The sequence below is a fragment of the Tachysurus vachellii genome, chromosome 24 (assembly GCF_030014155.1).
Source record: "Tachysurus vachellii isolate PV-2020 chromosome 24, HZAU_Pvac_v1, whole genome shotgun sequence".
Classification (NCBI taxonomy): domain Eukaryota; kingdom Metazoa; phylum Chordata; class Actinopteri; order Siluriformes; family Bagridae; genus Tachysurus; species Tachysurus vachellii.
Window position 1 is genome coordinate 9,724,070 of NC_083483.1, and position 12,183 is coordinate 9,736,252.

Consider the following 12,183-nt stretch of genomic DNA (forward strand, 5'->3'; position numbering starts at 1 on the left):
CAACATACCACATGACTTCAAGTTAGTCAGCATTCCTCTGGACAAAGGGTGTAACCTTTCATTTAAAATGACGGGAATCGCTCGATAAATTATCTGAATATTCACTTTGCATTAAATGATTTTTATATTGAATTAAACAATCGATTGATGATCGAGTAAACAAAATATTAAAGCTCTTTAGTTTGGTATTGTAAACAATGTAGAATAAACTATACCTTCAATGCAAATTAATTAAAACTATTAAATTAGTTTACAGGGTAAGTAATTGAATTGAAGTAATTTGGGGTAGCCTAGTGGTTAAGGTGTTGGGCTACCCATCAGAAGGTTGTACGTTTGAATCCCAGGTCCACTGTTGGGCCCCTGAGCAAGGCCCTTAACCCTCAATTGCTCAGTTGTATATAAAAAAAAAATTTGATAAAGTCGCTATGGATATAAGAGCGTCTGCTGTAAATGCACTTCATGGTCTTTTCTTTTGTACAGTCAGACGGAGTGGGTGGTGGTGGTATTACTGAATGACGTCACAACAGAGAGAGAGAGAGAGAGAGAGAGAGAGAGAGAGAGAGAGAGAGAACTGATAACATTAGAACGCTGAAAACTAGAAGCTCCAGTCGGTAATATTATCTGAAACAATCTGCTTTCGTTGTTTGGTAGGTCTCTCTCTCTCTCTCTCTCTCTCTCTCTCTCTCTCTCTCTCTCTCTCTCTCTCTCTCTCTCTCTCTCTCTCTCTCTCTCAGTTCTATCCAGTTTGCTGATGGAGCGATGCTGTAGGTCAGTACCTCAGTACTATACGGGTTATGATAGCTAATAGCTGTCTTAGCTAACAATTGTCTTTCTGGACATTTATAAAGCTGGCTAGTTAATGAGCTAATGTAGTAGCTAATATGTTTGCTAATGCTAACGTACACAGCGCGTGCTAACTCTGTTATTCAGTTAGCTAGTAGCTTGTGTTAGCTGTTGATATATTTGACACATTATTGTTGTTTTTCGGTTGTATCCTCACTTCCTTCACTAGCTCATCACATATGGACTTCTAGACTTTATCAATAATAAGCTTTCAGTGTTTTCTAGCAACGTCAGGTCAGAAAGCTAACAGGATTACACCACATTTATATTACTGTTCTCTAAACAAAGGCATATAGATAAGAGATAATACTGCACTTTGGTGTCTATTCATCTTTGCATAGATTTCCATGGATATTGGACAATGTGTTTATTGTGTAAGAGTTCAGTTTCTGTACTGTGTAGAAATCTAATGTAAAAGTGACCAGAACAAAAACGTGATCACAGTAACATTACTATAAATATAACTTATGTTTTATTTGATTGACAAAAGTCAGAATGTGTCATTGTGCTTGTGTCAGTGTCACATATGTAGAGATTTAAAACAACCACTGTATCTTATGGAATTGCTGCTCATGCAATATCACAGAGCAACCAAACACATCCAGAGGAAAGCTATCTGCCCTCTAAATAACCACCCCTCGTTGTCACAGATACGTACAGCTATCAGTTGTCTCCCAGATATAAGGGCTAATTTCTATATTAATGTGCTCTGGAAATCATCTTTCTGTGGTTGACCCTTTAACAAAAAATTCCATCAGAGCCTTTGGCAGCCATTAACATGAAAAAAACATGTAATGATGTAGGATGTACTGACTGGAATGTATGTTATTCTGTAAATGTCTGGTTATGATTGTAGTTCTGCTGTTCTGTCTGTACTTACATGTAACTTTTGTGTGTTTAGTGTTAGCAGTGGCGGTAGCCACAGTGCCTCTTCTAGTGTTGTATCTGCTTCTGCCCCACCCAAACCTGTTTCCCCTTTACCCTGGAGCTTCAACTGTACAGCAATGGTGGATGTAAGCAAATGGCCCCTGTTTAGCATCCTGAGTGCACAGGACACTGCTTCAATACGTCAGGCGTGCGTGTTTGGAACATCTGCCAATGAGGCGATCTACATCACCCATGATAACGAGGTGAGTGTGATGTGATGTGCAGTAGGATTCATAACCCAGTCAGTTAGAAGGAGGCTAAGCAGTACCAGATTGGTATCAGAATCAGGTTTATTGGTCAAGTGTGTTGACACGCACAAGGAATTTGGTTCCAGCTGTTGGTGATTCTGAAAAATACAGACATAAATGACACTATACTATACATTTAGCTTGGACTGTAAATCAATTAATTACAATTAATTTGTTGACCTGAATATGGGTTTCATCGTATTTACCCAGTTCATTCTAGTTCTTAATGTAATATAAAGTCTCAAACTACATTCAGTTCTGTTGATATTGAGCTTATATGGAGGAATCCTGTGTATTCTTGTTGTTTTATTGTACAGGTGTACGTCTTTGGGCTGAACTGCAGCAACTGCCTGGGCACAGGGGACAGCACAAGCACCATCGTCCCTAAAAAGCTAAACTGTCTGAGTGGGAAGAAGGTGGTCAGTCTAAGCTATGGCAGTGGGCCACATGTGCTGCTCACAACAGATGGTAAGACTGTTACTAAGATTCTCGCTAAGGAATTACATTTACATTTACAGCATTTGGCAGACACCCTTATCCAGAGCGCCGTACATAAGTGCTTAAATCTCTAACATTGAATACATTAATGCTGGCTCACTAAGTTTCATACTTAAGATACCATGAGTTTAAAACATTTGTTCAAAGTTACAATGAAAAAGTGTCAAAGGTGTTTTTATTTTTTATTTTTTATTTTTTAAAAATGCGAAAGATAAGGAAAGAAGTGCTAGTTGAAGTGTTTCCTGAAAAAGTAGGTCTTCAACCGCCGGTTTCAATTAGGTTACACCAGCAACTACATTAAAGACACAATTGTGTATTGCATAAAGACCACAAGCACTACTTGAGGTTCTCATCACTATGGAATGTTTTCCAAGGGACAAAACAAGCTGTCCAAAACGTCTGGGAACCAATTCTCATAAATGTACATATACTAAGTTATATTTATTATCTATAAAATAAGCTTTACCTGCTCTGCTCATCATGATTTTGTTGCTATTCTGAATATACTCAGGTTGCCATATTTGCTCAATCTATTCACATTTTCCTGATTTACAATACAATACAATATGTAATGTCAACTGTAAAGCAAACTGTTGTGAAATTTTAGGGTTGTTTTGTAATTTGGGTCTAGACTTAGTTTCAGGAAAGTCAGAAATGAAAGAAGGAAGAGTACAAATCCCTTACTTTTACCACATTGAACTCAAATTGTCTGTGATAAAGACTTTTGAGTCCATTTTATCACATGTGGATCAGTCATGAAAATGTCTATATAAAGATATCTGTATCACCCAAGCACATCCAAAATTGTGAGATATTCTAGTGCCAGTATATTGTCTTTTCTGATCAGTGCATTGTTTGCCTTTGCAGAAGGCCAGCTGTACGCATGGGGACATAACGGATACAGTCAGCTAGGGAACGGTACCACCAATCAGGGAGTGTCTCCTGTGCTTGTATCTACTAACCTCCAGAGCAAGAGGGTGATCGAGGTGGCTTGTGGATCACACCATTCAGTCGCCCTGACCCATGATGGAGAGGTGAGAGTCTGAAGTCTGAGCTGCCTTTTTTAATATGAATTTTTTTCTTTTTTCTTTTTTTTTTTGGCATGGGTGGTAAATCCAGGTTGTCGAATAAACCCACATGATCTTAGTGTTCATTTCATTCATAGGTCAATGCATGTTAAAAATCATTAGATAGTAATAAATTACTTAACTGCTTCAGATATCTGTCAGCTTGGCTGTTTAGCGACATTGTGCTTACTGTAAGCAGGAACTTGTGATACACGACTGTAGGCTTGAAGGGTCATTGTTCTCCTTTAGGCTCCAGCTAAACCAGGTAGTTTGCATTTGTCTATGTGCTTGTTTGTAAATCAATAGTTCTTATTTTATTTGAAAACATTGTGTGTGGTTTTTTGTCTGTAATTTGTATCAACAGAAGGAAATTCACGCTAGAGTCTGTAAAGGTTATCGCTTTAGTTCTGTTTATAAATAAGGCCAATATTATAGCTGTTTGCAATTTCTTTATTGCAATTAATAAGTTTACTTTTCAATAGGAATGTACTAATAAAACAGTTTTTTATCCTAAATGCCTTGAAATGTTTTTGGTTTAAGTATGTAAAAGACAATTTTTTAAAAATTTCAAGGCAATACTTAATAAAACAAGTATTTAATAGTTGTTGATTATTAATTGGTTTGTACATCACTTATCATTTCAAATGGTTGGTCACTTAGGTGTTTGCTTGGGGCTATAATAACTGCGGTCAAGTAGGATCAGGTTCTACGTCCAACCAGCCCACACCACGCAGGGTCTCCAGCTGCCTCCTTAACAAAGTAGTGGTCAGCATAGCCTGTGGTCAGACTTCTTCCATGGCGGTAACAGACAACGGAGAGGTAAAAGCGAACATGCCATAGCATTACTCCTTCGCTTAGTCCAGAGATATACATATTTTCATTTGTCAGATTTTGAACAGCATCTGGTTCAATCATAATCTCAGTGACAGACCACATCATCAACTTTTTGTGAAGTCATTCTTACTTCACTCATGTCGGCTTTGTTCTATTTTATATTCTTTGTACGTTTGGCTCCTTAAGTGTGTGCCTGTGTGTTTTAGGTGTACGGTTGGGGATACAATGGTAATGGACAGCTTGGTTTGGGGAACAATGGAAATCAGCTGACACCATGTCGTCTAGCAGGGCTGCAGAGTGTTTGCATCATGCAGGTCATTTATGCTCATTTTATACCAGCCACTATCCAAAATCCACAAATGTACTGAAATTTTTAGTTGTAAACAACAATTCAATCTTTAGTTTATTGTAATGAAACAGTTGATGTCCAGTTGATGTTGATGTAAAGATAAATGTCATTTAGCTTATTGTATTGAGATAATGGTTTTGCCATGTGTTTCAGATAGCCTGTGGTTATGCCCACTCACTTGCACTAACAGACGAGGGACTGTTATACGCATGGGGAGCCAACACTTATGGCCAGCTTGGCACAGGCAACAAGAGCAATCAGCTTAGCCCTGTTCAGGTCATGGCTGAGAAAGAGAGGTATGACGGGGTGGATTTGTAGTTTTGACTACTTTTTGCTTGCACTTATTTTTGTTTTCTATTTTTCTAAGTGCACATGTCAGGCTATTATGACTAAATACTGGGTGTGGCACATTGAGTTAATGACAGAGTGTGTGTGTTTGTGTGTGTGTGGATGGTCAGCATGCCAGTACTTCTCCACATTGTTGTGTCTTGGATCCCTTTCCTGTCAGCTTGCTCTTGTTTTTCCTCCGCTTCCTGCAGTTGCAGGAAGATAGAATTTTATAAAAAGAAAAAATTTACTGAGATGAATTTTGGACCTCTAGTCTGTTCAGGAATGCTTTAATATGGTTCCTCAGTTGGTTTTTAGCCTCTGATGAGTTTCCTTATCTGTTCCCTCCCTTTCCTTTGATTATTCTTTAGGATTGTGGAGGTAGCAGCCTGTCACTCCACACACACCTCGGCAGCGAAGACGCAGAGTGGCCGGGTGTATGTGTGGGGCCAGTGCAGAGGCCAGTCCATTGTCTTACCCCACCACACTCATTTCAGCTGCACTGACGACGTCTTTGCCTGCTTTGCAACACCATCTGTCATGTGGAGACTCCTGTCCGTGGGTGAGTCTGGAGAAGCTTAATATTACTGCGAGATTTGTTAAATAGTTTTTTATGGTCCAAATGTAAGAGGATCAGAGATTTATTCCAGAAGCATATCAGTTCATGATACTGTACTGTATGATTGCAGTGATTTTTTTTCTTTTTCAAAATACATTGTTCTGTGTTTTTTTTTCCAGTTAAGGTTCAGCTTCTCTCCAGGTCACAGCTGAGCCCTGTATTGTGTGTCTACATGTCATCTTGCTAAAGTGTATTAACATATCTGTTACTCTGCTTGTAGAGCACGATGATTTCCTGACCGTGGCCGAGTCTCTGAAGAAAGAGTTTGACAGCCCTGAGACTTCAGACCTCAAATTCAGCGTTGAGGGCAAATTCATTCATGTCCACAAGGCCGTGCTTAAAATTAGGTGCATGCTTCACTCCATTACACTCAATGTGGGAAGTGAGATTTGTTCATTGGCACTAAAAAGTGTACAGTACAGAGGTTGTTATTTTCAGAGAATTTGAAGCTACTTAGATGTCAGCTTGGACATGGAGTCATGGTCTGACTTGAGCTTCAAATCTCGTGAAGAATAGTTTTGCAAAATATTATTACAGTTGTACCTCATGTTTTTATTATTTACATTTCTGTGATGTTTTTTGAAAGGGCAATAGAGAAGATTCAGTACAAGGGTTTAGCAAGCATTTTGCATATAAAATTATTACTCAAATTGTTACAAGAAGCCCTCGTTTCCAGCTACAACACATTTAACTTGGTAACATTACAACACTTAGAACTTTATACACGCAAAACACATTTCAGATTTGCTACCACACTGCAATCATGTCTTTGTTTGGTTCTTGTATGTTTGATTTGATCTGAGTTTGAATGAACCTGCTCAGCTGTCACACCTGACATACAAATACACCATGATTTAAAGTAACCAAACCAAATGATGTAGGTTTAATACTTCTTAATGATCTGATACAGTATACATAGTACAGATGTAGAGTACAAACACTTGTCAGACTTATCATGTGTTTGTTATTATTTAATTATTTAAAATTTGTACCATAATATTGCTTTCACAGATGTGAATACTTCAGATCCATGTTTCAATCCCATTGGAATGAAAATATGAAAGAGGTGATTGAGATCGATCAGTTCTCCTACCCAGTGTACAGGTCCTTCCTCAAGTTCCTCTACACGGACACAGTAGATCTTCCTCCAGAGGATGCTATTGGTGAGTGCAACATGGAGCATGAAAAGGTTCTAGTCCATCTACACACAATTAATATGTACATGACAAAAAAAAAAAATGTTAGAATAATAATCAGTATACAATATTTCTGTTTTCTTAACTGGCTATAACCAGCAAATAAAAAAAAGTTATTAAGCATTGATCATTACATCACTGTTCACTGGTCATTTTTTTCCCTTTTGTTTATTTTCTGTGCAGGACTGCTGGATCTGGCAACTTCGTACTGTGAGAACAGGCTAAAGCGGCTATGTCAGCACATCATAAAGCGGGGCATCACTGTGGAAAATGCTTTCTCCCTGCTTTCTGCTGCAGTCAGATACGACGCTGAGGTACAAATGACCCACCTGCTCTTACAGGACACATAAAACTTCTGGCTCATGACAAGTTTAACTTTCTAGGTCTGGGTTGTCTAAAGCTTTAAAAAATGCACAGGTAGAACTGTTATGTGTGTGTGGAAATGTGAGTGAGCCATTAAATAAGCACTGGGTTTCATTTTGATGATAAGAAAATCATTTGCCCAGCTCTTGTTCCTTTCGCCCTGTGATGATAGATTTTCACTGTTATCCTAGAGATTTATTCTAAATTGGGTCGCTGTATTAGCTTGAGAATAAAAGCTTTTTATTCGGTATGTTTATTTAAGCGTAAAGCACATAAGAGACCTCAATATTGTTTGTTCAGAATTCCATCGTGTGCTGTACTGCACACATCAGACTGAGGGGAAACGATGATCTTTCCACAATGGGAAGCATGCAGATTTGTGGAAACAATGACAACCTCTGTTGCTATCACGACAGTTATGTTACAGTCACCTCACATTTAGAGAGAAAATAAAGACACTAACCACTCACATGTCTGTTACGTGCAACCTGAGGGCAGGGCACCACGTCAAAGCTGAGATTAAATTTAGTTAAAAGAGAAAAATAATCGTAAACTTGTTCACTACCACTTTTTACCAGGGTTCCAGGTAATGGAGAACTAGTTTTGAGTGAAGGCAATTTCAGTATTTATCTTACTGTAATTACACTAATCAATCTATTTTGGGCAGTGGTGTTTAAAGGATATGTAAAGGCTCTGGGTTACTGATCAGAAGATCAGGGGTTCAAGCCCTTCTACAGTGGTGCTGTATCATGTCTGTCTCTCTCTGCACTGACCCCAACTTTCTAACAAGGGGATATGCAAATAAATAATCTCACTGTACTGTAATATATATGTGACAAATAGAGGCTTCTACTTCTTCTAATCAGTCATAATCTCTCTCTCTCTCTCCTTCTCGATTAGGATCTTGAAGAATTCTGCTTTAAGTTCTGTGTGGACCATCTGACTGAGGTGACTCAGACTGCAGCATTCTGGCAGTTTGATGGGAACATGCTGAAGGAGTTTATCTGTAGAGCCAGCCGCTGTGGAGCTTTTAAAAACTAAATAATCAGCTAAATTTTCCCATGAGTGCAGCTGTTACTACAAACTCATCCGCACCACTAGAGGGCACTCTGCTCGACTGTTACCGCCTGCACTTTGAGCCCTTTTGCTTTATTACAGATATCTGCGAAGGAGAATTTTTGTTTTTGTTCTATTTAATAGAATAGTTCATGACTGCACAGACATCATTTTCATTTTGTATGACTTACCTTGTGTTTATGGTAAATGCTTGTGAATGTGTTTAAAAAAAAGAAAAAGCAAAAAGTTTCCTTTTTTGTGAAATGTATATATTGTATAGGTTTTGCAATAAATTTAAAGTGAAGTGATTTATCCAGGCTGCAGTGATGTAAGTTATTAATTGTCATTAAAATCGAATAAATTAAACATAAATCAAGGAATGAGTTTTGTTAAATATTGTGTGTGTTTGCATTGAGTTTTCTTTTTCCACGTTTACAGTAATGTTGATTTGTTAACCTTTTTTTGTGTAAGTCAGGAAAAATATTGCGTTTAAAGTCACTTAGTCTTTGAAAATATCGACTTTTAGAAGCTATTTTAGGAAACGAATGTGAATTTATGAAGTCATAATAGTACCATAAACTCGAGACTTCATTGGGATGTAAATTTAGTCATTTAACATGTTCTGCACTAATACAGCTGAAGTCATTTGTTTTGGTCAGCGAAGCAGCTGATATCCTTTAAGAATAAATTCCAATTGAAAACATGGCGATGCTACTACAGGAAAACCCGTATATTCCCCACGAGCTAAGAAGGAGACGACGGGGGAGCTGTGTTGGGGCGCTGTGTCGGACTAAAAGGAGACGTTACAGACCAACTCTCCTGTCTATTGTTATGGGAAATGTGAGATCTTTACCCAGCAAGATGGACGAGTTAGTGGCTAGCTAGCAGCCTGGAGGAATTACCCGGCATCAGAGGGAATTGCGGGAGTGTAGCATCATGCTGTTCACGGAGTCATGGCTAACCAAGCTAAGAGGTGCTTCAGAGGCTCTTACAGAACCACTCTCTCACTCACTCATTCATTTTCTACCGCTTATCCGAACTACCTTGGGTCACGGGGAGCCTGTGCCTATCTCAGGCGTCATTGGGCATCAAGGCAGGATACACCCTGGACGGAGTGCCAACCCATCGCAGGGCACACACACTCTCATTCACTCACGCAATCACACACTACGGACAATTTTCCAAAGATGCCAATCAACCTACCATGCATGTCTTTGGACCGGGGGAGGAAACCGGAGTACCCGAAGGAAACCCCCGAGGCACGGGGAGAACATGCAAACTCCACACACACAAGGCGGAGGCGGGAATCGAACCTCCAACCCTGGAGGTGTGAGGCGAACGTGCTAACCACTAAGCCACCGTGCCCCCTCTTACAGAACCAATTATACGTTAAATCTGAAAAATGTGAGTTCCATGTTACGAAAACCACCTTCTTGGGCTTCATGTTGGCAGCAGGGAACTTTCTGGTGAATCCAGACAGAATCAAGGCTGTTAGGCATTGGCCTCACCCCAGGACACGTAGGCACCTCCAGCAGTTCTTGGGATTTGCCAACTTTTATCGGCGATTCATTCTTGGCTATAGTTCAGTCGCAGCACCCCTGCACCAGCTAACTTCCCCCCTTCAATCCTACTCTTGTAGACCTCAAGCCGAGCAAGCCTTCAAACAACTTAAGCAGCTCTTCACCTCTGCCCCCATCCTCACCTTGCCGGATTCCACTCGACAATTTGTGGTGGAGGTTGATGCGTTAGATACCAGTGTTGGGGCTGTTTTGTCTCAGAGGGACCCCAAGGACAATAAACTTCACCCTTGTGCATTCTTTTCTTGTTGTCTCTCCCCATCCAAACGGAACTACACCATTGGCGAACGTGAGTTACTGGCTGTAAACCCCGCCCTGGAATGGCGCCACTGGTTGGAGGGGGCTGAACAACCTTTTTTGGTCTGGACGGACCACAAGAACCTCGAGTACCTTCGGACAGCCAAGAGGCTGAAGCCCCGACAGGCTCGTTTGGCCCTCTTCTTTGGGAGGTTCAACTTTGCGCTGACCTACCGGCCGGGAACGAAGGACGGAAAGCCGAATGCTCTCTCTCGTCAGTTCTCCCACAATCCCGTCAAGGCCGCCGCTGAACACATATTTCCTCACTCCATCGCTATTCTGGCCTTTTGACTGGGGATAAAGAGAAGAGTTCAGCAAGCCATGTCTAACCTGCCTATTCCTACTGACTGTCCGGAGGGCAAACTCTTATGTTCCAGATCACCTCCGGTCCCAAGTTCTCCAGTGGTGTCACAATTCCCGGTTTTTCTGTCACCCCGTGAACCCTCAGACCTGATCGGTTCTCCAGCAACGGTTCTGGTGGCCCTCACTCAGACTTTGTATGCGCTCAACACAAGAGCTCCCGATCTCTCCCATCCGGTCTCCTTTGGCCCCTGCCGATTCCTTGCTGACCATGGTCACATATTTCATTAGATTTCGTCACCGGTCTCCTTCTCTCTGATGGCTACTCCACTATTCTCTCTGTGGTCGATCGCTTTTCTAAGCTCACCTATTTTGTTCCCCTGACCAAACTTCTTTCGTCCAAAGAAATGGCTTTGCTCCTCCTTCAGCATGTTTATCGACTCCATGGCATTCCCTGGAACATAGTCTCAGACAGAGGACCCCAGTTTACCTCCAACTTTTGGAGGGAATTTTGCCAGCTCTTAGGCATCTCCATTAGCCTCTCCTTGGGGATTCAGTGGCCAGACGGAGCAGCTTAACCAGAAGGTGGAGATGGGACTTTGCCTCCTCTGTGCCGAGGATCATTCTTCCTGGGAATCCAACTTGGTATGGGTCGAATTTGCCCACAACTCCTTGCCCTCTGCTGCCATGGTTCTGTACCCTTTTCAGGCTGCCTATGGCTATCAACCCCCATTGTACTCGACTCAGGATCTGGAAGCCTCGGTTCCTTGTGAGAGGCTGTCATCATGTCTGGAAGAGAGCTTGCCTCGCCTTGCTTAAGTCCTCCAAAGTTACTCTTGCTGGGCCAACCGCAGGCACACAAAGGTGTGGCTTTTCACTAAGGACCTTCCATTGATGCTGGCATGCAGGAAGCTTGCCCCCCAGTTTGTTGGTCTTTTCCCTATATCCCAGGTGATAAATCCTCAAACTTAAACTTGTCCAGGCCTGTATGCTGGTTCACCCAGTATGTTTCATGCCACACCAGAGACAATAGAACACTGGATTTATTTTATGCAAACTCAAAGGAGGCTTACACTTCAGCACCCCTCCCCCCCTTGGGAAGATCAGATAACAACCTGGTTTATCTCCAACCTCTGTACAAACCCCTTGTAGGCAGGAAACCAGCTGCCTCCCGCACAGTGAGGACATGGTCTGATGAGACCAGTGAGGCTATACTCATGGGGAGGATATTGACAATCTAACAGTCTGTATTACTGTCAGCGTATTCCTCCGGAGTTCCAGTTTGCGGCGCTCACTGGTGACGTCACTTCCGGGTTGCAAGATATTTTATTCCTGGCAGCGCTATTTAAGCACGCCCTTCATGCTAGATTTTCGCCAGATGATCTCTCTCCAGTTACGTTGCAATCATTGTGCACTTTGCTGCCAGTGCTTTGTTCCGGTTTTTGTGCTCTGGCGATTTTCCTGCTGGTAGGATTGTATTTTTCGGGTTTGATTTTTGTCACGATTTTTGCTCTCCCTTTTTTCCCCGTGGATTATCATTGCCTGTGTGTGGATTGTCATTGCCCGTGTGTGGATTATTTCCTGATTGTGGACTGTAACGTCCGTGGATTAAAGACCTGCACCTGTGAGGTTTGTGCTGAGACATTGCCCTGCTTATGCCTCTTTGTTTTCTGCACATCCCG

General features: G+C 41.3%; 1 protein-coding gene across 2 annotated transcripts; it reads left to right on the forward strand.

Annotated features, from left to right (window-relative positions):
* Positions 1-542: 542 nt before the first annotated feature.
* Positions 543-8,659, forward strand: rcbtb1 (regulator of chromosome condensation (RCC1) and BTB (POZ) domain containing protein 1). Of its 2 annotated transcripts, none has more exons than XM_060860139.1 (12): positions 543-647; positions 1,745-1,973; positions 2,336-2,486; positions 3,384-3,550; positions 4,244-4,402; positions 4,624-4,731; positions 4,920-5,062; positions 5,465-5,655; positions 5,933-6,059; positions 6,724-6,875; positions 7,092-7,222; positions 8,172-8,659. In XM_060860139.1, exons 2-12 carry the CDS (start codon positions 1,848-1,850, stop codon positions 8,310-8,312), a joined length of 1,596 nt encoding a protein of 531 aa, XP_060716122.1. In that variant the 5' UTR covers positions 543-647; positions 1,745-1,847; the 3' UTR covers positions 8,313-8,659. The 2 variants fall into 2 exon arrangements, with proteins under 2 accessions (XP_060716122.1, XP_060716121.1); XM_060860138.1 differs by lacking the exon at positions 543-647 and adding an exon at positions 661-768.
* The last annotated feature ends 3,524 nt before the right edge of the window (positions 8,660-12,183 follow it).

What these genes read in the sequence shown, in the direction of transcription:
- rcbtb1 (XM_060860138.1), top strand. An exon ending in GTCATGGCTGAGAAAGAGAG is followed by an intron (nt 5,063 to 5,464) that starts GTATGACGGGGT and finishes ATTATTCTTTAG; the next exon opens with GATTGTGGAGGTAGCAGCCT. An exon ending in TCCTCCAGAGGATGCTATTG is followed by an intron (nt 6,876 to 7,091) that starts GTGAGTGCAACA and finishes TTTTCTGTGCAG; the next exon opens with GACTGCTGGATCTGGCAACT.